Source organism: Centruroides sculpturatus, unplaced genomic scaffold (genome assembly GCF_000671375.1).
Source record: "Centruroides sculpturatus isolate CEXI.00-Female unplaced genomic scaffold, Cexi_2.0 scaffold54, whole genome shotgun sequence".
NCBI classification, from domain to species: domain Eukaryota; kingdom Metazoa; phylum Arthropoda; class Arachnida; order Scorpiones; family Buthidae; genus Centruroides; species Centruroides sculpturatus.
The window spans coordinates 685,224-712,476 of NW_019384340.1; the positions used below are offsets into that span (position 1 = coordinate 685,224).

At 29.0% G+C, this 27,253-nt stretch overlaps 4 protein-coding genes across 5 annotated transcripts in view; 3 read left to right on the plus strand and 1 right to left on the minus strand.

Annotated features, from left to right (window-relative positions):
- The window catches only part of LOC111634136 (proline-serine-threonine phosphatase-interacting protein 1-like), an 18,945-nt gene extending 18,594 nt beyond the window's left edge, over positions 1-351 (plus strand). The window contains exon 11 of the mRNA XM_023378846.1: positions 208-351. Coding sequence (XP_023234614.1) covers positions 208-351 — 144 coding nt within the window. The remainder of the gene's footprint in view (positions 1-207) is intronic.
- A 5,161-nt stretch (positions 352-5,512) lies between these two features.
- Positions 5,513-7,181, plus strand: LOC111633851. Its single transcript, XM_023378489.1, has 3 exons — positions 5,513-5,710; positions 5,772-5,923; positions 5,984-7,181. The coding sequence occupies exons 1-3, from the start codon at positions 5,596-5,598 to the stop codon at positions 7,166-7,168; spliced, it is 1,452 nt and encodes a 483-aa protein (XP_023234257.1). The 5' UTR covers positions 5,513-5,595; the 3' UTR covers positions 7,169-7,181.
- On the minus strand, positions 7,068-15,193 carry LOC111633841 (putative phospholipase B-like 2). Its single transcript, XM_023378479.1, has 12 exons — positions 15,064-15,193; positions 14,799-14,972; positions 13,777-14,020; positions 13,616-13,710; positions 10,938-11,155; positions 10,769-10,863; positions 10,514-10,674; positions 9,382-9,474; positions 9,230-9,301; positions 9,003-9,155; positions 8,687-8,846; positions 7,068-8,454 (listed from the first exon to the last, which is right to left on the minus strand). The coding sequence occupies exons 2-12, from the start codon at positions 14,969-14,971 to the stop codon at positions 8,281-8,283; spliced, it is 1,638 nt and encodes a 545-aa protein (XP_023234247.1). The 5' UTR covers position 14,972; positions 15,064-15,193; the 3' UTR covers positions 7,068-8,280.
- Positions 15,194-23,985: 8,792 nt separating this feature from the next.
- LOC111633954 (phospholipase A2-like) lies at positions 23,986-27,241 on the plus strand. Of its 2 annotated transcripts, none has more exons than XM_023378620.1 (5): positions 23,986-24,172; positions 25,763-25,911; positions 25,978-26,137; positions 26,640-26,792; positions 26,881-27,241. In XM_023378620.1, exons 1-5 carry the CDS (start codon positions 24,018-24,020, stop codon positions 26,960-26,962), a joined length of 699 nt encoding a protein of 232 aa, XP_023234388.1. In that variant the 5' UTR covers positions 23,986-24,017; the 3' UTR covers positions 26,963-27,241. The 2 variants fall into 2 exon arrangements, with proteins under 2 accessions (XP_023234388.1, XP_023234380.1); XM_023378612.1 differs by lacking the exon at positions 23,986-24,172 and adding an exon at positions 25,231-25,417 and having other exon boundaries at positions 26,881-27,197.
- Positions 27,242-27,253: the final 12 nt, after the last annotated feature.

The window sequence follows — 27,253 nt, forward strand, 5'->3', positions numbered from 1 at the left end:
ACTATGAATATGGGCAAACAATTTTAGGATTTTTTATGCGCATGCGTTAACATTCAAGGGCATTGTTCATCGGGATAAATACAAACAGTATGGGTACGTTGCACAGACAGTCTATTATTGTAAGAATAAATTATCAAATTAAGATTTTTAAACATTAATTTAATTGAAAGCAAATTGTTCAACTTTAGCTATTATTTTTATTTACAGGATGAGACAGAAGTATCATTAAAAAAAGGTGAAATTGTAAGAGTGATTAATGCTTGTGATCCAGATTGGTGGCAAATTGAAACAAAAGACAATAGGATAGGATATTTTCCAGTTATATACATGGAAATAATAGATTCAGAATAATAATCAAATCTAAGTATATTTGTTTTAAAGGTTGACTGCATAAACAAAATCTCGAGTAAAAGTATTTATTGGAAAATCCTAATTTTTGTATGTATAAATTGGGTTTTTTTTAAAATTCTTTCTGCCCTGTGGTCACTGAGAGGACCTCTTTTTGCAAGCCCAATATCGGTTCGGCCAGGCCCACAATAGGGCTGCCGGGTGGTGAGGAACGGGGCCCGACATATCCGAACGGACCACCCCCCTAAAAATTCCTGGTGAGTTTTCAACCTGTTCGGATTCGAGCCCGGGTCCCCCAGAGCAGTGGGCTATCACCTTGACTGTTCGGCCATCCGGCCGCTTGTATAAATTGGGTTAATGACATTTAAAGAATTTATGGGTTTGTGAATTTATACAACATAAAAGTTATCTTTATTTCCTATTAAAAATTTAACATCACATGACCAAAATGCTAATAAACATTCAAGGAGTCATGTTACATGATGAAAAATTTTTGACATGGTTCACATCTATGTGGATCTGAAGATAAAATATGAACCAATTCAAAAAGTATTATGTTGCATAAAGTGTGACTCCTTGAATACACATTCACAGAGTAACTTTATGTAATTTACTTAGCATTAATAAAAGTTTAATCACAATTCAGTACAAAATCTTGTTTATGCAGTCATTTCAAAATTTTTTTTACAATATAATAAAATGCACAATAACAATTTTACATTTATTATGCTATCATATATGGGATGTTTTCTAAGTTTATCAAAATAAGGTCAAAATTATACCTTACAGAAAAGTAAGTAATGCCAAGTTACACAAGTATTCAATTTTGTTTTCACTATTGAATTAGGAATAGATTTACTGTTTCAAACAATTCCAAATTTTGTGATAATTATTGAGTCAAATAGCTTGATATAAAAATTGTTAGTCAAAAATGAGTTTTATGTTGGTGCAATGACAACATAAACTTTTTAAGTTAAGAGTTTATGAAATTTTTGCATTTNGGTTCACATCTATGTGGATCTGAAGATAAAATATGAACCAATTCAAAAAGTATTATGTTGCATAAAGTGTGACTCCTTGAATACACATTCACAGAGTAACTTTATGTAATTTACTTAGCATTAATAAAAGTTTAATCACAATTCAGTACAAAATCTTGTTTATGCAGTCATTTCAAAATTTTTTTTACAATATAATAAAATGCACAATAACAATTTTACATTTATTATGCTATCATATATGGGATGTTTTCTAAGTTTATCAAAATAAGGTCAAAATTATACCTTACAGAAAAGTAAGTAATGCCAAGTTACACAAGTATTCAATTTTGTTTTCACTATTGAATTAGGAATAGATTTACTGTTTCAAACAATTCCAAATTTTGTGATAATTATTGAGTCAAATAGCTTGATATAAAAATTGTTAGTCAAAAATGAGTTTTATGTTGGTGCAATGACAACATAAACTTTTTAAGTTAAGAGTTTATGAAATTTTTACTTTTTTAAAGTGAAATGCAATCTCCTGACACGAGTGCAATCTTTACCTCTAGAACTACTTTTGTAAAAAAAAAACTAATTTTATTTTATTTTTTAACATTTCTTACTTGTTATTATCAAATAGAGTTGATGATAAAAGTATATTTAAACATATTTACATTTAATTCATACCAGATATCTGTTGTGATTTAAGTTGTGTCAGTTTCTAATGTAATATATATATAAACTAATGATATTTTAAGATACAACAAAATTCAAGCTGTAAGTTTATGATTATAATTAAGGAAATGTGCAATGTGTATGATTTAAATGAGATTAATCTATAGTCATTTAATTAATAAAATTTTTTCTTTTATTTAAATCATCTGTAAACATGAGATTTCATCACCATTACTGGATCTGTTTAAAGGGAACACTTGCATTTTGTTCTTGGTTATGTTAGTATACTGTTGACCCCCCTATAACCCCTGTTGATTATTCTGTTTTATATGAATTCCATGTTGTACGAGTCACTTAGATTTTACAAATACGTGAGCCGTTCACAGCCTGGCACACGTATTTGTAAAATCTAAGTTATTTGTACAACATGGAATTCATATAAAACAGAATAATCAACACTGTTATAGGGGTGTTGACTGTATTTTCATCTTTTATTTATGTTTAGAGTAACTTCTTATTCTTTCAAATCATTCAAATTGATAATTTTAACCTCTCTTTCTTGAGAACTATTTTCCCTTTTTTGGCAATAACATCAATTTTTAATTTATTTATAGAGTTTAATATCATTTTAGAATGTCAGAGTAAGTTTCAAGCATTCGAATTTTAAAATTATTTCATATCTTAGTCTTGAAATTCATGATAATTCAGTATTGTGAAATGAAATGATTATATTTATTAAATTATTTGTGATGCCAAGAAATTAATATATTAATACTTAAATTAAGTATTGATAATCAAAGATGATAAAAAAAATATTCCTTTTCTATTTTGTGAAGAAATTATGAGGTTGAACATAGCAAAATTTATGCTGAGAGTGCAATAAAATAAAGTGAAAAGATTCAACTGTACTGAAAAATTTTATGTATACGACATATTATTATTTGAATTATATATAATTTTAAAGTATTAATTATGCATCATTCAGTTGTTGTATTAAAGGGTTCCATTTTTTTTCTCTTATTTCTATTAAAATATTTTTAAATTAAGCATTTATTTTAAGAAACTAAAAAAATGAATTGGCCATAACATTGCGACACAATTGCTCAAGAAAAAGAATCAGATAATTATCAGAGATCATTTAAATTTTTTTTTATACACTCATGAATCTGTTTTGCAACAAAAGCTTAACAGTTTATTGAAGAAATGTAGTTTTAAAATATTTTTGTGTTGTTAATTAAATTATAAAAATCAAATCAATGTAAATATAGTTTTCAAATTATTTTTTAAAACAAATTTTCAATAATTTAATTCCAAAATATTTGAAATATTTTTTATTATCTGTATTTTTGAAGTATTACTTACTTCACAAATTTATCAACAGAATTTTAAAAATGATTTATTACTTAGTTTGAATAATATTTATCCTTAACATAAGATACAAATGAATGTAGAATTTATTACACATTAAATTCTACATTCATTAGAAAATAAATTGTTATTCATTTGTCAAAGATAAGATACAAAACAGTACTATTTGTATGCTATTGTTATTATGTAATTAATTCTGCATTCATTGATATAATAGAAGTAACAAAGTTATATAGATGCTATATAACTTAGCAAAGATTGTACTGTACATGTATTGAGACAAATATAATCAATGTATATCAGGTGTGGCCAAACTTTTATCCCTTAGGGGCTACTTTTTTGGTAAAATATAGTCTCCGGGCAACTATGAATATGGGCAAACAATTTTAGGATTTTTATATGCGCATGCACTAACATTCATTTGCATTGTTCATTGGGATAAATACAAACAGTATGGGTATGTTGCACAGACAGTCTATTATTGTAAGAATAAATTATTGAATTAAGATTTTTAAACATTAATTTAATTGAAAGCAAATTGTTCAACTTTAGCTTCGTGGGCTACTTTCAAAACCTTTGCGGTCAACCGCGGTCTACGTGTTGGCCATCCCTGATGTATATAATCTAAATTCTATAAAATTTATAAGGGTATGATAATATACATTATGCCTATATTTTTGGCATCGTAATGTAATTAGTAAAGGTAATACTGATAAATATGAAAGATAAAATGAATAACATTTATCTTTATATTCATGATTGATTTCTTAATATTTTTTAAGGTATAAAGAACTATGCATTTGAAAAACATTTAAAAACGTTTTATAGTACAAATCAGCAATAAATTCTGCATCAATCATTATTAGTTATTTAGTAATGACTCACACATTCTAATGTGTGTTTTAATGGTTCTGCAGTGAATTTTAAACATTTACATTAAAGAAAATAAAAAAATTTATATAAGTTATATGTAATCTTTTATTGATTTTGTGAAATTATTGTCTGTTAAAAGACTTGTTTGTTGTCAATGTTATATATTAAAAACTGAATATATCAGTATTTTAATAATAATTCATAAGTTTTATCATCATATACAGTATATAACTGTAACATTGTTAATGTAATGTAGTGAATGGATTATTTTACATTAGATGTGTTTTTGATATTTCTAGTCGAGGAAGTTAGTCATATTTATACAAATTATGCATGTTAATAGTAAATTATTTACATGAATGTAGAAAATTTTATTGTTATTTATTATTGTAAAAATATCAATTGTATGAGAACGAATTTAGATATTGTTTAAAATCATGTATCCTGGTTGTATTGTTTAATTGAGATTTTGTATTATTCACCTATTGTCCAGTTACAAATAAAACATGACAAGATTAATAACGTCTTGTATTCAATTGTTTAATTCCTCTGCTAAATGTTCCATAAATGGTTATGCCAGATATATTAAATAGTGGACTTACATAACATAAAGGACAATTGTAAAGAACTTTGATAAAAACTTAAAAGTTACAAGAAATTTGGAAGAAGCTTAACCAACAAATAAATAAAAATCTTTTCTTCTTTTTCCAGCAATATTTTATGTAGTTACAATGTTTTCAGCCTAATTCACAGGCCAATATTTGGTCTATAACATAACATTGTACTTTTTATTGGAACAAAAGAACAATAAGGTGTTCTCCATGTCTATCTTCCACATATTCTTTTTCAGACACCTTTTGTATTCCAAAAAATTGAAGATACAAATTTTATGTTAAGTTCTTAGACATGATGTTGGCCTGTGAAGTGGGCCAAAAACATTTGTCAGTACATTGAACTCTTTGTGGAAAAGAAGAAAATGTTTTCATTTATTTGTTGGTAAAATTCTTTAAATTACTTTGTAATGTTTAATATACTTAAATATTTTATATTTTTACATATCACACATATTTTATATTTAGTTAAACTTCTATTGGAACTGTCATACAATATAGCTTCTATAAATTTGTTTAGATTTTGATGAAAAGGAAAAAATACTTCTATTTTTCTCCTTTAATAATACATAAATATATAATTTTTGAAGTATTTCATTAACTGAATTTTATATATTATAAATTATTTTTTGTAATGTTTTATTTGTTTTAGTTTACAGTTATTTAGAAGAGTAATTGTTGCTTGTGTTATTTAATAATTACAAAACAATAATGAGTATTTTCTCATTTTATAATTCAGAATGTGTATTGTAGTATCTCTTTTTGAGTTGGCTTTTAATATTTTCCGAAATAATTTGCAGCTATTAATTTACTACAAGAATCAAAATGCAAAATTCAATGATACTCCCATATTGAGTAAGTAATAATCATTTTTTAATTATTAAGAATAATATAATTTCTAATGTAGAGATTTCAGCTCATGTATTGTGTGAACATTTCCTTAATCATCCTCCTTTTGATCTTCATCCTGACATTCTGCAAATTTTTTTCCAAAATGGAATCAAAACTGTGTCTTTAAGTTTTTATGAACATAATCTTCCATTAAATGACATTGGAAAAATTTGTGAGGTAAGTTTCTCTCATTTATACTCTCCATTAATTTTAGAATTTTAAAATTTCCTTTTCTAGGGGATCATAAATATGGATTTATCTTTTTCTAAAATTTCCGAAGAGAATCTTCAAGAATTAATTAAACATCTTCCAAATATTATAACTCTTACTTTGACTTATACAGAAACCACAGATCATATAATGAAATGTATAGCAAACTGCTGCTCTTGTTTAGAATATTTAGATGTTTCAGATTGCAAAGTTACAGATTTTGGTTTCCGTTTATTTGCCAAAGAAGGGAAATGCGTACATTTGAAGAAATTAATTATTCAAAATTTAAGTATTTCATCTGATTCAATAGTTTCATTGTTGAAAAAGTTTCCTTTACACAAATTACAAACTGAACCAAAAATATTGGAAAGAGCAATTTATCAATATTTAAATTACAATTCTCATCAACTACATCTTAGAAAGCTACAGTTGATTAGAATTCAGAATATAAGAGATTTAATATTAGTACTGAGTATTTTCTCTCATCTAGAATCATTGTTTATTCATAAACCTCTTCTTATGAACCATCATATCCCATATATTCCGCAATTTAGCCATTTGAAAAGATTATCTTTAGTGTCGTCAAAAACAGAAAAATCATTAAAATTTGAAGAAGTTTGCCAATTTCTTTCCGTTTCAGGCAAGGTTTTAAAAGAACTGAGATTAGATAATTTTGAATATGTAAATATCTATTTGGTTGGTATCTATTGCAATGAACTCCAAATATTGGAACTTGTCTCAATTCTTCATCTTTATTTTAAGAATACACTTTCTACTTCAATTAATTCACTATTTAAGAGTCTTAAGTGGTTTAGAATGGAAAATTTTCTAAATAATCCATGGAATGATTGCTTGTTAAATGTATTCAAAAGTTGTACTGACTTGCAACATTTATTTATGACATCAATGGCCTGTTTAGACAGGCTACTATTACTGGAAATTGCTCCTTATCTAAAGTCATTGAGAACCTTTAATGTAATCAACTGCGAAAACTTTAATAAATGTGCAGTTTATACAGTCTTTGATGTATTTCCTGAGCTAAGTTGTTTCTGCTTGAAAAGCAAGAAGAAAATTTTATCCCAGCAAGAAGAAGCAATATTAAAGATAAAACTAATGCCTAGAATGCAATTTTATTACCATTATGAATGTTGGAGAGATACATACACTTCAGATGATATGAGTGTTGATATTGAAGAATTGAGTTTTTTCTAAATTGGTTTATATAATTTTATGTTCATTAAATAAAAATAAAAATTGTTCTTAAATTATTTCTCATGAGTATTATTGATGGACAAAGATAAGGCTATATACTTGATTAATTTTGAATTAAATAATATGACTAATTTGATCATATGCTAGTGTATAGTGCTAATTAGCTAGTGTAGTTAGTTATATAGTAAATAAAAATTAATGTATGTTTTGGAAGTGAAGATCAAGCTGGAAATCTAAGTATAACTGGTAATGTGTTGGGTATTTTGCATTAGTATTATAGAAATAAGTTCAAATTCCATTCTGGATCAATCTTTTGTTTCAGAATTTTCAAATTATTTTATTAAAATTCAAAATTAATCAAGTATCTATATCTACCTGAATTTGATTTGGTTTATATAATTAGCTTAGATGATATGGGCTTTAGTGTCTGCCTTGAATAGTTTAAAACACCGACACACAACCACGTTCAAAATAATCCCCTTGGGTGATGATACACTTTTCCTAGTGCTTGAACAGCTTCTGGAAGCCTTCTCTTACAATGCTACTTTTACCTCATTTGAAAACTCAAACTGACATTCTTGCAGATGTTGTTTCATCAGTCGAAAGAGGTAACAATTTCAAAGGGCTGAAAGTTGAGTGAATAGGTGAGATGTGGAAGCACATTAGTACCATTTCTAGTGAGAAACTCTGACCATTAATGTGCAGACATGTTGTCATGGAGGTTTGTATGTAGTATTTCTGTTAGCCACCAAATAAATTGATCTTGAGATTTCTCAAGCTTCAAAGATCAATTTTTATACAAAAATTTATGATAATACAATAAATTGCAATTTCATGTAGTAAACTTTCAAAATTCTTTGAAAAATTATTGTTCTAGATACTGTATTTTGTAAGCTGAAGATTATCAAATAAAGGATTGAAGAAATTTCTAACAGTATTTTGAACTTAATATTACAACAGCTTAAAGTAACTATTATTACAAATAAACTGAACAATATGAAATTTTGCATGCAATGTTTTTCTGTTTAGAAAATAATTATTTATCATATATATTATAATCAGTAATATAATCAATAAATTGTACTTTAATGATGATATCTTAGTGAATTTTTTTAAATGTCTAACCAATGGTGAACTAAAGGATTGAACTTCCATAAATCAGGGTGACCTTGATGAGGAATATTTATGAAATCACTTTTACTCCATTGGAAAGGTGGCTGTTGGTCATACGTTGGACCAGCATATGCAATAAATTGGTATTCTTTTTGCAAAGAATAGCTAGTGAGCTATAATAAAGGAAAAAATTTGATTAAATAACTTATTAATTTGTTTTTGCATAAATGAAAATTTACTTAAAATTATTATTTTTTATCTGTGAAATTAAGTTCAACAGTTTTTTGTTTCTGAGACTTTATGTAAAGCTAATTATTAAGTATTTAACACAAACTTTAAGTAAGAAACTGATTTTGCATTTAATTTAGATTTATTACTAAATTCAAAACTGATTCTAAAACTTACTTTCATATCAATAGCTCCGTGAGCACGATGTCCTAAAGCAGAAAAAGGATAAGTTCCATTTGCAGGATTAAGATCCGAACGAGCAGCAATTGCATTTTCTGCACTGTATGGTGGAGTGCAATTGCAACGAGATAAAGGATCTTTCTTAAAATCATTATATCTAAAATACACAAATTTTATATATTTAATTAATTTTTGCAATCGGTAACTGTAAGAGAAGTATAAAAATATTCAACATCACTGAATTAAATATTAAAAAGTCTATTATTTAAATTTATTTATTACAGGAAAGATTATTCATTTTGAAATGATTTACCTCATAATTTTTGTCATAGATGTCAAATTGTCAACATTTCCTTGATCTCGTTTAAATATGAGAGCTCTGGGTGTTTTATCATAACTAAACCAATTTCCATACTTTTTAACCATTTCTTGAGTTCCACTCATGTTAAAGATTTTAGGGAATGAACTAACAGACAATAAGTTATTAAATTTTAAATTAACAAAATGAATTAAATGCAAGTCCTTAGCTACCGTACTTACGGACTATTATAGGATGGCCAATACTCTTGTGCTAAAAGAAGTTCAGTTTTATCTGCGTATTCAATGCAATTTCTGATTAAAAAAATAATGATAATAATTATATTAAATACAATTAGTTTAGTGAAATATATATTTTACAATTTCAAACTTACGGCAGCTGCTCTAACACAATTAGCAATCCATTCTTTGATACGGTGCCAGGAGAAAATTTGTTAAAATCAACTATCATCCATTGATTATTATATCTGACATATTTAAAAATAATTAATGATTGATTTATAATTTATAAACAGAAAATTTTTATTTTATTAATTTTTTTTAACATTAGTTTATTCTTATTATATATAAGGAATTATTCATAAAAGTTGTATGGATCAAGTCTTCCAAAAAACATTCAACCATTTTAAATTATAGTAATTATGTTAATTACAGGGCTGTGGAGTCAGAGTCATGGAGTTTTGGTGTTTTAGCTGGAGTCAGAGTTGAGTCGGAGTCATCAAAAAATCCGCCGACTCTGACTCCCTTTTACTTACCAACTTGTTATGTATATGAAATGGAATCGGAGTCGGATGGTAAGGAAGAGTCGGAGTTGGAGTCAGTAGATTTTTACGCAACTCCACAGTCCTGGTTAATTATTATCTGAGAATATTGTAGTGTACTTTAAAACATTGGAAAACTATCTGAGCTTTATACTTGCCCATTACAATTTTTCAATGTGTGTATCCTGTGTCATACACACATCCAGCCAATACTAAAATTCTTCCTACACTTGCTATAGCATATCTGCTGTTACTCCTCCTACAACAGTCACAATTCTACAGCTCCTGCAGATTAATCATGTTACACAATGATGAGTGATTCCAACTCTGTAAACTGCAGAGCATACAGTAAAATGCTTTCTCTATTGCAAAGTTGCCATTCTCATTTATGACATTTTCTATAGTAGTAGACAGCAAGATGGGATTAAGATGGGAGATTAACTCTGAAGTTATTCTATCAATTGGTGTACATTACATACTTCTCAGATAATTGTAGAAACTCATCTGATATTTGGAAGTGATATTTGGAATTTATTAAGGAAATAAATATGGTCTAATTATAAAAAGTAGATTTAAAGATGTTTATAATGAATTCAATTTTATAACATAAGGTGCATAATTTTTATCATAATTATATACTGAATCAAGAAAATGAAAAATATCTTAATCCTTTCAGTTTTTTTTATCATATTGATATTTATTAAAAATAATCAATTTATTTATAGAATTTGAATATAAAACTTACGTTCCACTATTAAAAAGTTTAAACAAAGAAGCCCATTCAAGACCAGACGTAGCTAGTCTGTTAGAAACAATATTTCTAATCCATTCAAGAACAATTTTGTCTGGTTGAATATACTTGAATAAACTAGTGTTGCTGTTTCCAATAGTAGTTTCTAAAGCAACCTAAATACATAAATTCTTATTAAATCATAAATTTATATAATTTAAACTGTTATTTTAGATTTTATATTTTCAAAAGATAATGTAAAAAACTTACTAGTCTAGTAGATATGATATAAAAATCATCTCCTGAAAAAATAGTTCCTGGATAGGAAGAGAAACTCATTGTATGACCAGGTATTGTCTTACCTTCTACAAAAAAAAATACATTTATGAATAAAAATGTCATTTAAAACCAAAATTTATTTATTTACAGCAACACAAACTTTTTGAAGGAGAAGTTTTGAAAGGAAAGACATATTTTTTAAGTATCCTCAGCATTGACTGATATGTATTCCAGGAATCTTGTGCTACATATAGATCTTCGTGATTCTTTAAAAGCTTAATTAAACCTGAACAATGACCACTTCCCAATAGCTTTTTATTTGTTGTTTTGTTAAGTAGAGCTTCTAAGTCTTCCAAATCACCAAAGAAGTTAAAAAACCTTAAAATAATTATCAAAATGCATATTATATTCTACTGGTATAACAAATAATTTCAATAAAAAAATTATATCATATCAAACAACTCAATTAAAATTTCTATTCTATCAAATATTTACTAGACCAAGATAATATAAATTATTGTTAGCTTACTTTAGTAAATGGTATCTTGCAATTTTTTAATTATAACTGTTCTTAAATTCTATATTATCTTAAAGATTTTTTAAAGAAAGTTTAATCATTAATGAGAGTCAAATTCTAAATGTCCAACATTAGAAATCACTCCTGATGATGGACTATAGCATGAAAGTACTAAAGAATTTAAGAGCAATTTTCAAATATAAATATAATCTACATCAAGTTTTATTGTGGGCTATTTAGATTCAATTTGGATTATAATTATATTTGAGAAGTTTTTGTAATGTTAATGGTGGTAGAATTTTTTTCAGAATATAAAAAAATTCTACCAGTTCTACCAATACGGTGTGTATGCATGCAGTTTATTGTCATAATCCCATATAGAAAATACTCTCTTCAATCCCCCATAAAATTTATATGTTGTTTCCCAAGGTTTTGTATAAAATATCATGTAAGTTATCATAACAGTTAATGAATCTCCCACATGATTGTTATTCTTATTTGAAAATTTATCTGAAATTCTCAAAAAAGTACGATTAGTATCTAATTTTTCCATTGACTTCCAATCTACTCCTTGAGGTCCATCAACCACTTTCAAAATTCCATTGACCCCCAAGAGGTCTATACCAATCCTGTTGGGAATCCCTGATCTACATAAAGAAGACATATGAAACATAATGCAAAACCTATATCTATTTTTATTATTTTGTCTTTTAATTATACATTAAATGCTCTTGTACAAATAGTTTATTTTAAACTGATTGTATAGGCTACAGTATTTCAATGCTGATTGAAACTGCAACTAATGACCTTCAAAACATACTTCATAAATGTAATTTATATATTATTAAGTTCTATAATTAGCATTATCGTTAATATTTAATAATTTATCAGTATTGATCCAATTATCTTTCTGTTTTATAGGAATATTTCTTTATATATGTTTTATGGTAATTAAAAAGTAACAGTAATTACTATTGCTTTAAAATAATAAAACAATGATTATTATTATTGTTTTAGATCTCACAAACTTCATTATCTATATAAAATTATTCACATATTAATGTATATTTGTGTATAGTAGGATATCATATAAACTTTGATTTTGTCTTTATCTAATGTAAACAAGATCAAAAGTTCAAAAATTTCATGTGTATTTTTATTTATCCAAGATTTCAAGACACAAATTTACAGGATACTTTGTACTTTTAATATAAAACTATACACATTGTATGAATTATTTTAAAATATTATATTATATTCAATAAGAAAGGATTATTAAAAATTTTATAAGATACTTCTATATAAAATAGAAAATTATTATTTTAGAATGATCGTAAAACAGTGATCCCCAGTTAAATTATTTTGGAGATTGTATTTCATACAATGGTAGTTTCAAGGACAATGACTGGAATAAGGTAACATTTCTTTGTCAATAGAAATTTAATGGTAACTGATTTTTTTTAAATTATTGGCTAAAGTTCTTTTATATTTGGAAAACAAAATAAAAGCACAATATAACTATATGAGCAATGTAATAATGCATGATATGTAGAAGGGCTACTATATTTTATTTCATGTGATAGCACCTGAAAAATTAATTAATACAGTTTAAATATATAGGTTATACATAATTATGAAATATCTAATATGATATTAATAAAAGAAAAATGATAATGTAGGCCAACTTTGTAGTTAATTAAACTTTGTATTAATGACCTATTCAATGATAAAATGATAGAAAGAAGAAAAAATGAAATATTTCTACTTATTAGATATGATGTTGTTGGTTAAGTTATCGCAACGCAATGCTTGGGCGATCTGCCTAAGGGATGCCTTCCGGGAGGTCTTTTTAAGGGAAACTGGCCTTTATTTAGGTATTACAGATGTGGAGAAAACCCAGAAAACTCCACGTGGCCAGCCTATCCGAGCGAGGCGCAAACCCACGACCGAACTCCTAGTGTTCAGGGTACGAAGACCACTTGGCCACTGATGGGTTTTATAGATATAAGTGATAGTTTATTAGAATAGGAATTATTTTTTATTTGTTCTAATTGCAAGCCTTATTTAGGCTAAAATGAGAATGCCAGATTAACTATCAGCTAGGATAATTGGTTAATTGAAACTTATTCTATTATTTACAATTTGGCCTGATAATTAATCTAGCCTTGTCATTTAATCATTAGAATAATTTGGGCATGTTGTCAACATGTTTTTAAGAATTACTCAATAATCTATAGAATATATTGTATAGATCATTAATTCTTTGATCTTACATGTCATTTGTGAGATAATACATATTACTACAAATCAAATAAACTTACATAACACCCATCACATTTGGATTGGTATTAGGGAGGGATGGGGTTTTCTTATATCCATCTTGTAATCCTTGAACTTGTTCTAATATCAATGCAACCTGTAATTAATTGTAATAAATTAATTAGATTCACAATTTTAATAATATATTATAACTGATATTTACCTGATGCCAATAAGTGTGCGACCTTTTGCGACGAATTTGATTATTCATAAAATTCATGTTTATTTCTAAAAAGTTTTGTAGTTTTTTACAATAAACTTGATCATTTTTGCAATAGTTTGCATATAGATTATTCCAATGTTTACTGATCAAATCAGCTGTTAAGTACCCTTCCACAAGACCAGCGGCATATGCTTGAAAGGAATCATTATAAGATGCATTTGTGTGCACTTCTAAAAGGGACCATCTGAAATTTAAAAATATTAAATAATTGCACCATTAATAAGTAATTAAAGGCTAATTATTTGTTAAATAATTATTTAATAAAATATGGTACTTTAAAAAATGAAAATAAACTTTTAATTTTACATATTTCAAGGGATTACAAGATAAAAAAAATTGAAAACTTTTTCAAAGAAAATTAAATTTTGAGAAAATAATTTACTATAATTATTTATTAAGTTAATTAATTATTAATCTATTATATTATTAATACTAAGTAAGTATTTCCTCAATTTATGCCAATTGCTATAACATAATAAAGTATCTATTGTTATTTTAATATATGTATGACTATATCTGGGCTTTTAAAAAAAGTGATAATTTATTTTATAACTTACATCTAAACTATAAATCTTCCTAAATACTGTATTGTTAATAATTATTATTTAAAATATTTAAAAATATTTCTAGTTGTATATTTTAAACATTTAATACAGCAAGGTCATTGAGAACTTGTACCCACCAGGGAAAGAGTTTTTGCCATTTTTTTTTTGAGCAAATAAAATAAATAGAATGTTTTTTGATTAATGAAAAACAGTCTTAAAGATTTTATTTTCTGTTATTAAAAATAACATGAATTTATAGGGATAGGAACCACTATGGATTCCTAACTTTCCTACATTCCCAGAGAAAAATTCTCAGCTCCTCCTCCCTCTCAATGGCCCCTAATTCAGCTATAAACAATTTAAAATAAGATATTTTGTTTTGATTTTTTTGTCATTTAAATAAAATATTTTCCTTACCCTGTTTCAGCAATCTGATCTTTAAAATTACCCCAAGCAACAGAATTGTTTACAATGGAGTCACGAATCAAAAACTTATTAGAATTTGCATCCCAAATGACCGATGCATTTTTCTCTTGCGATGATGATAAGATGCAAGGCAAGAAAGTAGCAATTACGAATAAAATGATCATTCTATCAATAAAATTAAATAAAACAAAATAATTTAAAACAATATATTCATTATAAAGTAAAACAATTAAGCAGAATATAATTTCTAACTCACGTATAAACCGTCCTGTTGATAACCGAAGTCACTGCATCACGGGATCCAAGATTTTGTTTTGATTATACTGAACACGTGAGAATGATTAACGATTAGTCACGTGTTTAGAGTTGATCAGCTGTTACTTTCACTTTCACTATTGTTACGAACTAATCAAATAAATTAATAAAATTAAAAATTTTAATATAATTTTCACGTTTATTTTTCTTCTGTTACTACAATGAATCATATACACAAGACAGTTTTGGTTTTAAAACTTCTATTGTTTTTTTTTACACGATGACAAATGCTATTTCAATTAACGATCCAAAACCGAAAACGATTGCCATAAACATTTATATTTTAACAATTTATAATTTAAAAAACAATATTATACTTTGTGGGGATAATTTATATACTCTATTTATAAATGTAATAACAGAAATCTATAGTGAAATTGATAAAAATCCATCTAAAATTCTAGAAACTCGAAAAAAAATCAATTACGCAATCTTATTAATAAATATGATGATTCATCCTATTTCTTACAATAACATTCTTCTACATTATGACAATGCTATAAGATTAACAATTACCTTTTTACAAAGTCAATATAAATACGCGCACACTGTTTATTGCATGGAAAAATGTTGTATCTACCGGTAATTACAGTATTTCCCAGTAAATTATTGTAGAAAACAAAAAATATTTTGCCATTTTTTCAAAACATCAAGGACTCAATTGTCAATATTTTAAAATTCTTAGTTCTCAAAGAGCAAAATAAGACCTTTTTTTTCTAAGGTCCATCGGTGGATTCGGCCATGCCCACAATAGGGCGACTGGGTAGTCCGTGTCCCTCACGGATTCCTCAGAGCGTTAGGCTAATGGATTCCAGTATTGTCTTATTGTTGACAGTTACTCGGGATACTTTGATTTTTAAAAATTAGATTATCCGATTTCTCACATAGTAATTACTTTTGCAACACTTGTGCCACCTGATATACTGGAATCGGATAATGATTCACAATATTCGTCAAAAGCATTTCACAACTTTACAAAAATTTAAAAAATTTTACATATCCCGTCAAGCCCGCATTATCGAAATCGAGTGGACTAGATGAAGGCTATGGGCAAATAACAAAGCTAATCTTGAGATGTACAGTATTATGGAACTGACGGATATACAACTGACACTTTTGAACTGGAGGAATACTTCTCGATGAAACCTTCCCTCTTCTGCCCAACGTCTTTTTGGACGACCTACTCTTGGTTTAATACCGTTACATCAATTGTCACGGTTGCCTAGAAAATCAGTTTTTGCATCTATTTAAGTAATCAGAGAAAAGCAACGTGTGGCAGCCACTACTTCTTCAATGAATCTGCAAATTAATACAAAGCCAATCAGTTTGACTGAAGACAGCACCAGGAAATTGGGTTCCAGCTACAGTTTATAGCATTGCAAAGACACCGCATTCTTATATAATTAGAACTGGTGACAACGGAATCCTTCGTCGCAACGGTGAAGGGCTACGACCAACCGCAGCAAGGATCACCCAAACGCCAGATAGCAATTAGACCTTCTAAGTATTCAAGGTAGTGAAGAAAGCTCGGAACACCAAGACGTAGTTCAGTTTCTGAATCCGACAGCATTAAGTGATGTTGATCAAACGGTACCTCACTATAACGTAGTGCAGTGATTCTCAACTTTTTTTCGTCACGGTACACTTTTAATAATTTGAAAATTTGGCGGCACACACGGTTACTTGGTAAGTACCGCAGGACAATCGGCGACGTCATAACACTGATTTTTAAACGCAGTTGGTTATTTAGGTCACGTTTTCTAAACGTTAAAAACTGTGTCTTGCTCTACGTCAATTGTTTAATGCGTTTTTCAGTCATTAACAAAGTAACCCGTTAATACAATATCCAAAAATAAACATGTCTTTCAAAATAAGAAAATGATCTCTTTTAGATATCGTATAAAAGATTCATTTTGACAACACACTCCTTCTATTCAACCTTATTCTAATATCCTTCTTTTCAGAAGAATTTTTCTCTACGGATGATGCTTCCACCGATAAGCCAGATGAAACATAATATGAACTAATGACAGGTATTTGCTATTCTACAAAGATCAAAAAGTGCTATTTAAATATTGTAGAAAATTACACAAATTTTGAAACAAAAAAAATTAATCGTTCATATAATTCAATTAAAAAGTTTAATTATTAAATGTAATTTAATTCCAGTCATCGTTATTGTTAAACAAACAATGAAGACGATTTTGTGTATCGTAAAAGCTTTTATTCCGGAATCTGTCGTTTAGAATGTGTCGATGTGAGGTTTCCATTGGTATAATTTCGTAGAATAGTTGAGTGCCGGGAGCAACCTTCGTCCGATGTGGGACCCGGGTCTCGAATCCAAGACGTGTCGATACAATTACGCGCTTGACAAGACGTTGATTTGTATAGGATTGGTAGGTATTTACCAGTGCCACAAATTATACGCTTCATCCGCTTCGGTCCGAGTGCAGTGGCCAGGCCTAGGCTGGAAGTATCGTCATTTTAAGTATCATCACGGCAAACCTCGGCGCCAGGTAAGGATGTATTATTTAATGCATCAATCGGCACGAGTTTCGTCAATCGAAGATTCTACGATTTCGTCAGTTTCGTTACAACACATCCTTACAAACACCCCTCACGATAATACAGTTTCACAATTGAACCATTCTGTAGTTCGTTCGTCGCATCGTTTACATTTCACGCTCCGTTACCGTAAACGACACCGTCGCATAACACCAACACTTCCCAAAATCCAACCTGTAGGTCCTCGTGCTGGGAAGCGGAAACGTCACTCGACGTTTTCGAGTGGCGGCTAAAGAGGCTCTGGTACACTGAATATACACACTCTTAATCTTCTCTGAGCAACTTTGTCAAGAGAAATATAAGGGATATTTAACAATGCTAAAACTTATAAGGATGAAGATTTTTTAAAGATATTTTCACCGAAAAGCGCGGATTTTGTGTTTAAACTGTTTCGTAAGGATGAAGGAATCATCTAATTATCAGTAATTTCGACTTTGAGGTAAAGCACTGATGGTTGATTCCTTTATTTTAATGGTAAATGGGAAAGAGGTTCTTCTTATTCCCTATTTACAAAAAATACGACGCTGAAAGTAACGGGCCGAACACTTTTGCAGTGTAAATTTGTATTTTTTGTTTCCTGTGACCAGGAAATTAACGTATGAGCATACCCACCCGTGACCCGTGACCTACCTTTTGAATAGTTTCATATCAATATTATATCTGTAATTACGTAACAACTTTTGAAATAGGACCGGAGACATTGTATCTAGTTAAAAATCATTTTAAAAATGTTTTCTTTGTAAATAAAGTAGTTGTGAACTTTACTCCAACAACGCTAAATATAAATAAATTATAACTTCCCAATGAAGCAATAAACTTTGAGATGTTTGAGAGATTTCTGTAATTATTTTATTAATTGATTATATTATATATTAAATAACAATTGATGCTTTATAGGCTATATATGCTCATTATTTACAATCTCTTACAAAATAAATACAGGAATAGGTTAGTTTAAGATTTATTCAAGTGAACACTTTGCCTCGTCACTATAAACAGTAAGTACCAAAATCCAACCAATGAAGGCAAGAGACTTTAAAAGAACTGGAAAATGTTTCAAAGCACATTTATTACGATAAACTTTAAATTTATTTGCATATTTATATGTTTACGTATATAATTATCTAAATAACGCAATTATTTTACCAATAATAGTAAAAAGAATATATGCATTGGGAGGATTTTGACGCTTACTGTAAAAGGAAAGGGAAAATTAACTTTACAGTTATTAAAAATAATTATTATTATAAGTACTTAACTATATTTTTAAAACTAATAAATTTACAAAATTATTTCACACTATTAATATGTAAGATATAATACTATAAATTCACTATATTGTTATTAGGAAAAGAATATTTAATTAATTTCAAATATGCTCATATGTTAATTTTCCGGAAGCAAAAAATACAAAATTTAAGTGTTCGGCACGTTACTTTCAGCGTCGTATTTTTTGTAAATAGGTAATAAGAAGAACCTTTTCCCGTTTACCATTAAAATAGAGTAAAGGAATCAACCATCAGTTCTTTACCCCAAAATTACTGATAATTAGATGATTCCTTCATCCTTACGAAACAGTTTAAACACAAAATCCGCGCTTTTCGATGAAAATATCTTTAAAAATCTTCATCCCTATAAGTTTTAGCATTGTGTAAATATCCCTTATATTTCTCTTGACAAAGTTGCTCAGAGAAGATTAAGAGTGTGTATATTCAGTGTACCAGAGCCTCTTTAGCCGCCACTCGAAAACGTCGAGTGACGTTTCCGCTTCCCAGCACGTGGACCTAGAGGTTGGATTTTGGGAAGCGGTGTTGGTGTTATGTGACGGTGTCGTATACGGTAACGAAGCGTGATATGTAAGTGACTGGATGCGACGAACGAACTACAGAATGGTTCAATTGTGAATACTGTATTATAGTGAGGGGTGTTTGTAAGGATGTGTTGTAACGAAACTGACGAAATCGTAGAATCTTCGATTGACGAAACTCGTGCCGATTGATGCATTAAATAATACATCCTTACCTGGCGCCGAGGTTTGCCGTGATGATACTTAAAATGACGATACTTCCAGCCTAGGCCTGGCCACTGCACTCGGACCGAAGCGGGTGAAGCGTATAATTTGTGGCACTGGTAAATACCTACCAATCCTATACAAATCAACGTCGTGTCAAGCGCGTAATTGTATCGACACGTCTTGGATTCGAGACCCGGGTCCCACATCGGAGGAAGATTACTCTCGGGTACTCAACTATTCTACGAAATTATACCAATGGAAACCTCACATCGACACATTATAAACGACAGATTCCGGAATAAAAGCTTTTACGATATACAAAATCGTCTTCATTGTTTGTTTAACGACAACGATGACGGGAATTAAATTACATTTAATAATTAAACTTTTTAAGTGAATTATGAACAATTAACTTTTTGTTTCAAAATTTATGTAATTTTCAACAATATTTAAATAGCACTTTTTGATCTTTGTAGAATAGCAAATACCTGCCAGTAGCTCATATTATGTTTCATCTGGCTTATCAGTGGAAACATTATCCGTAGGGAAAAATTCTTCTGAAAGGAAGGATAGAATAAGGTTAAATAGAAGGAGAGTATTGTTTAAAGTCAAAATGAAGCACGCATCTTTTATACGATATCTGAAAGAGAACATTTTCTTATTTTAAAAGACGTGTTTATTTTTGGATACCGTATTAACGGGTTACTTTGTTAATGACTGAAAAACGCACTGAACAATTGAGGTAGAGCAAGACACAGTTTTTAACGTTTAGAAAACGTGACCTAAATAACCAACTGCGTTTAAAAATCAGTGTTATGACGTCGCCGATTGTCCTGCGGTACTTACCAAGTAACCGCCAAAAATTTGGCGGCCGTGTGTGCCGCCAAATTTTTAAATTATTAAAAGTGTGCGTGACGAAAATAAGTTGAGAATCACTGCACTACGTTATAGTACGAATGAGGTACCCTTTGATCAACGATATCACTTAATGCTGTCGGATTCAGAAACTGAACTACGTCTTGGTGTTCCGAGCTTTCTTCACTACCTTGAATACTTAGAAGGTCTAATTGCTATCTGGCGTTTGGGTGATCCTTGCTGTGGTTGGTCGTAGCCCTTCACCGTTGCGACGAAGGATTCCGTTGTCACCAGTTCTAATTATATAAGAATGCGGTGTCTTTGCAATGCTATAAACTGTAGCTGGAACCCAATTTCCTGGTGCTGTCTTCAGTCAAACTGATTGGCTTTGTATTACATTTGCAGATTCATTGAAGAAGTAGTGGCTGCCACACGTTGCTTTTCTCTGATTACTTAAATAGATGCAAAAACTGATTTTCTAGGCAACCGTGACAATTGATGCAACGGTATTAAACCAAGAGTAGGTCGTCCAAAAAAACGTTGGGCAGAAGAGGGAAGGTTCCATCGAGAAGTATTCCTCCAGCTCAAAAGTGTCAGTTGTATATCCGTCAGTTCCATAATACTGTACATCTCAAGATTAGCTTTGTTATTTGCCCATAGCCTTCAGCTAGTCCATTCGATTTCGATAATGCGGGCTTGACGTGATATGTAAAATTTTTCAATTTTTTGTAAAGTTGTGGAATGCATTTGACGAATATTGTGAATCATTATCCGATTCCAGTATATCAGGTGTGCCGTGTGTTGCAAAAGTAATTACTATGTGAGAAATCGGATAATCTAATTTTTAAAAATCAAAGAATCCCGAGTAACTGTCAACAATAAGGCAATACTGGAATCCATTAGCCTACCGCTCTGAGGAATCCGGGAGGGACACGGACTACCCAGTCGCCCTATTGTGGGCATGGGCGAATCCACCGATGGACCTTAGAAAAAAAAGTCTTCTTAGTTCTCAAAGAGCAAAATAATTTTAAAATATTGACAATTGAGTCCTTGATGTTTTGAAAAAATGGCAAAATACTTTTTTCTACAATAATTTACTGGGAAATACTGTAATTACCGGTAGATACAACATTTTACCACGCAATAAACAGTGTGCGCGTATTTATATTGACTTTGTAAAAAGGTAATTGTTCATCTTATAGCATTGTCATAATGTAGAAGAATGTTATTGTAAGAAATAGGATGAATCATCATATTTATTAATAAGATTGCGTAATTGATCTTTTTTCGAGTTTCTAGAATTTTAGATGGATTTTTATCAATTTCACTATAGATTTCTGTTATTATATTTATAAATAGAGTATATAAATTATCCCCACAAAGTATAATATTGTTTTTTAAATTATAAATTGTTAAAATATAAATGTTTATGGCAATCGTTTTCGGTTTTGGATCGTTAATTGAAATAGCATTTGTCATCGTGTAAAAAAAAACAATAGAAGTTTTAAAACCAAAACTGTCTTGTGTATATGATTCATTATAGTAACAGAAGAAAAATAAACGTTAATAATTAAACATTTTTAGTTAATTATATGAACGATTAATTTTTTATGTTTCTAAATTTATGTAATTTTATGCAATATTTAAATAGCACTTTTTGATCTTTGTAGAATAGCACTGGCTTATCAGTGGAAACATCAACCGTAGAGAAAAATTCTTCTGAAAAGAAGGATATTAGAATAAGGTTGAATAGAAGGAGAGTGTTGTCAAAATGAATCTTTGATACGATATCTAAAAGAGATCATTTTCTTATTTTGAAAAACCTGTTTATTTTTGGATAGTGTGTTAACGGGTTACTTTGTTAATGACTGAAAAACGCATTAAACAATTGAGGTAGAGCAAGACACAGTTTTTAACATATCTGAAGTAACGTTTATTTTGTAGGAGTCCGCTACGAAATAACCTTACACTTGACAGATACAACACGATAACCTTACATTAGACAATTTATACTTTTTTGAATGATTCAGTCGAGACTTAGAGGAAAATGTATCTTCAATGGTGTTGTTAATGAATACAAACCTCATAATTGCCAATCCGTGTAGAAAACACATAATATATTCATTTTATCTAAATTGTTTTCTTGGATAAGGACTAATAAAATATTTCAAAAGTATATTAATCAGTTTTTTATTAGTAGTTATTAATTTATCATAGTCTATCTCGGGCTGGCTGTCGATTTCGTATACAGTAACTAAGTTAAATTAAATAAAACAATGGAAAAGTAGTTATCATAACATATTATCATACATTGATTAAGATTAGTACTTTTAAAAATAATAATTATAAATGTTACTACAATAAAAAAACTGGTGTAAAAAATAATAAAATCATAAATTGAGGGCCCACCACTGGCCAAGTGGTTCCGTCCCCTAAACACTGGCAGTTCGGTCGTAAGTTTGCGCTTGGCTAAGACATGGAGTTTTCCGGGTTTTCTCCACGTCTGAATAGGGGCCAGTTACTCTTAAAAAGACCTCTGGAAAGGCATCCCCCCTAGGCAGATCGCCCAAGTGTTGCGTTACTTTAACCACACAAACACACTTGTAGAGAAACAATTAATTATTATTAATTGTGGAAGCGACATTCTAGAATGTATATATTTTAATATAATTTCTTAATAAATAAAAACGAAGAGGAAGAAGTCATTATTAAAACGTTGAGAAAATATGGCAGGAAAGGTGCAAGTGTTTTTTTTTTTTAATCTGGAGGTCAAGGGTACAATAGATGCGCGTGCAAAATTTATGCTCACGTAAAACACGAAAAATTACGTAATTTTATTGTTACGATAACTGTTCTTTACAATCTAAAAAAGTTTGGGATTGTAAATATGAGTCATATAACAAACAAACAAAAAAATACAGTCGATCCCCCTTATAACACTGTTGATTATTTCGTTTTATATGAATTCCATGTTGTACGAGTCACTTAAATTTTACAAATATGTGTGCCGGGCTGTAAATGGCTCATGTATTTGTAAAATCTAAGTGACTTGTACAACATAGAATTCATATAAAACGAAATAATCAACAGTGTTATAGGGGGTCGACTGTAATAATATAAATAAATTAAATGGGCTTACTAATAAACTGCTCTGATTTTAATTACAAGTTCTTATTATGATATTTTTAGTCCCCCCTTTATAGGAAAAATTTCATTCGAATACACTATATAATTATAAACGACGAATAAATACGTATATAGAAATTACAAATAATTCTTTTTTATTTAAGAGTGATTGATTTTCCACGTGTAATTTCCAATGTAGTTGTTAATACACGTTCAGGTACGAATTTTCCTTGAAACTAAGTTCATTCAAGGTAATTCATTTCAAGGTAAAGTAATATATATATAGTTACTTGTAGACATATTACGACGCATACTTGGTTTCTACGATTCAGAAAATGCTTCGTTTCCTTCTTTATATTCTTATACTTGTCGAAATCAGCATTTCAGAATCGCAAATTTATGTTTATCCTTATGGCTCTAAAATGATTTTGGTAGAACCTAACCACGATCCTACGAAAACTTCTCGAAATTGCTATTTTTATGAAGATGGGTATGCTTAAGTTTTTTATTCCTAGAAATAATAATAATTATTATTTTTCTTAGTAGCTAAGCGGTTCTGTTCCCTAAACACTGGGAGTTCGGTCGTGGCCACGTGGAGTTTTTCAGGGTTTTCTGTAATGCCTGAATAGGGGCCAGTTACTCTTAAAAAGACCTCTGGAAAGGCATCCCCCCTAGGCAGATCGCCCAAGTGTTGCGTTACTTTAACCACACAAACACACTTGTAGAGAAACAATTAATTATTATTAATTGTGGAAGCGACATTCTAGAATGTATATATTTTAATATAATTTCTTAATAAATAAAAACGAAGAGGAAGAAGTCATTATTAAAACGTTGAGAAAATATGGCAGGAAAGGTGCAAGTGTTTTTTTTTTTTTAATCTGGAGGTCAAGGGTACAATAGATGCGCGTGCAAAATTTATGCTCACGTAAAACACGAAAAATTACGTAATTTTATTGTTACGATAACTGTTCTTTACAATCTAAAAAAGTTTGGGATTGTAAATATGAGTCATATAACAAACAAACAAAAAAATACAGTCGATCCCCCTTATAACACTGTTGATTATTTCGTTTTATATGAATTCCATGTTGTACGAGTCACTTAAATTTTACAAATATGTGTGCCGGGCTGTAAATGGCTCATGTATTTGTAAAATCTAAGTGACTTGTACAACATAGAATTCATATAAAACGAAATAATCAACAGTGTTATAGGGGGTCGACTGTAATAATATAAATAAATTAAATGGGCTTACTAATAAACTGCTCTGATTTTAATTACAAGTTCTTATTATGATATTTTTAGTCCCCCCTTTATAGGAAAAATTTCATTCGAATACACTATATAATTATAAACGACGAATAAATACGTATATAGAAATTACAAATAATTCTTTTTTATTTAAGAGTGATTGATTTTCCACGTGTAATTTCCAATGTAGTTGTTAATACACGTTCAGGTACGAATTTTCCTTGAAACTAAGTTCATTCAAGGTAATTCATTTCAAGGTAAAGTAATATATATATAGTTACTTGTAGACATATTACGACGCATACTTGGTTTCTACGATTCAGAAAATGCTTCGTTTCCTTCTTTATATTCTTATACTTGTCGAAATCAGCATTTCAGAATCGCAAATTTATGTTTATCCTTATGGCTCTAAAATGATTTTGGTAGAACCTAACCACGATCCTACGAAAACTTCTCGAAATTGCTATTTTTATGAAGATGGGTATGCTTAAGTTTTTTATTCCTAGAAATAATAATAATTATTATTTTTCTTAGTAGCTAAGCGGTTCTGTTCCCTAAACACTGGGAGTTCGGTCGTGGCCACGTGGAGTTTTTCAGGGTTTTCTGTAATGCCTGAATAGGGGCCAGTTATAGGCGATTTAACTGATTAAAAATTAAATTTTAATAAAAAATAAAACTAGGTAGACTTTTTTTTAAATGTTATCTGCAAACAAATGATAATATACGAGTCATAATTATAAATAAAATAAAGAATATTTATCATAATATAAACCATCTGAATATAGTGGATTTTAAAATGATCGTTTTATAACTATTTTAATTTTAGAAAAATTGGTAACAGTATAGGAGAGAATAGCAAAGATGTTGAGGAAGAAATCATAAAATTTTTGAAATGTGAAAGTGTAACTACCGAATCCAAGATCAGATCTAAAAGAACCATTAATAAAGTTTTAAGGAAACTCGTTATTTTTCCAGGTAAGAAGTTTTAAATTCTTTGATAAATAACAAGAAACCAGTAACTTTAACTCGTTTTCTGTCTAGGTACAAACTGGTGTGGAGCTGGCAATGTATCGAACAATGCTCGTGATTTAGGAACATTCGAAAAAACAGATGATTGCTGTCGTAATCACGATCAATGTTTCGATGTCATCAATGCCAATCAAACTAAGTATGGTCTTTATAATGCTGGATTAGTAACTCTGTAAGTTTGTTTTTTTTATTGTATATTTGGTCAATAATTACAAAAAATAAGAATAATGAAGATTTATTTAGACATACTGGGAAAACACATCGAGATAACTGATCACCTTGGCAATGTATGCAAATATCTCTGCAATAATTCTGCAAAAAATTAAGAGAGTTACGTCTAATTTGCATTATCGTAAAGTTAATATTATAAGAGAAATTATTATTATAAACAAAACGGTAAAAAAACGACTTATTTAAATACAGTACTTGTACCAAACGTGGAAGTCGAACGTCAAGCGCCGCTCGACGTTCGACGTTGACGTTTTACAGACGAAAACTTCAGCCGTAAACTCGCTATAATAAAAGCATTCCTTTTAGAAATTTGAATGTGGGATTTAAATTTTTCATTAACATTAGAATAATAAACTATTACGATTTATTATTATTAAAATCTTTCTAAAATAGCGTAAAATAAGTGTAGATTGTAACAAATATTTTTTTTTTGTTTTTAACAGAAGTCATTGCGATTGTGATGATGAATTTTATGAATGTTTAAAAGAAGTAAATTCTCCAGCTTCCTTTTCTATAGGAAATTTATTTTTTAACGTATTGAAGATGAAATGTTTCCGTGAAGATTATCCAATTAAAGGATGCATAAAAGAGACCGGGTAATAATAATAATAATAAATTATTATATTGATATTAAAAATTTCTATTTACAATATAACTTATACTTCATCTTTTTTTCTTAAACAGAATTATCAAGGTATGCCAAGAATACGAATTTGATGTAGAAAAGCCTAAAGAATGGCAAATGTTTGATCCTAAAAGATATTAATTTTACTTAATGAAACAAAAACATTAAGGTACTTCATTCTGATTTGTATATTTTCTTTTAAAAGCATGCAATAAAAATAGTTTTATTAGACATAGTAAATAACAATTTCGACAAATCGTTACATTTCAGATCAAAGTTGTTATAAAGAGATAACTTATATTTAAAAATATACATATATATTAAATGTTTATATAATTAAATCTCTGAACAACGTCCACTGATCAATTATTTACTTTATTAATTGATAAAGCTTACAAATGTAACGAAACATTAAAACATTTCGAGCATTTA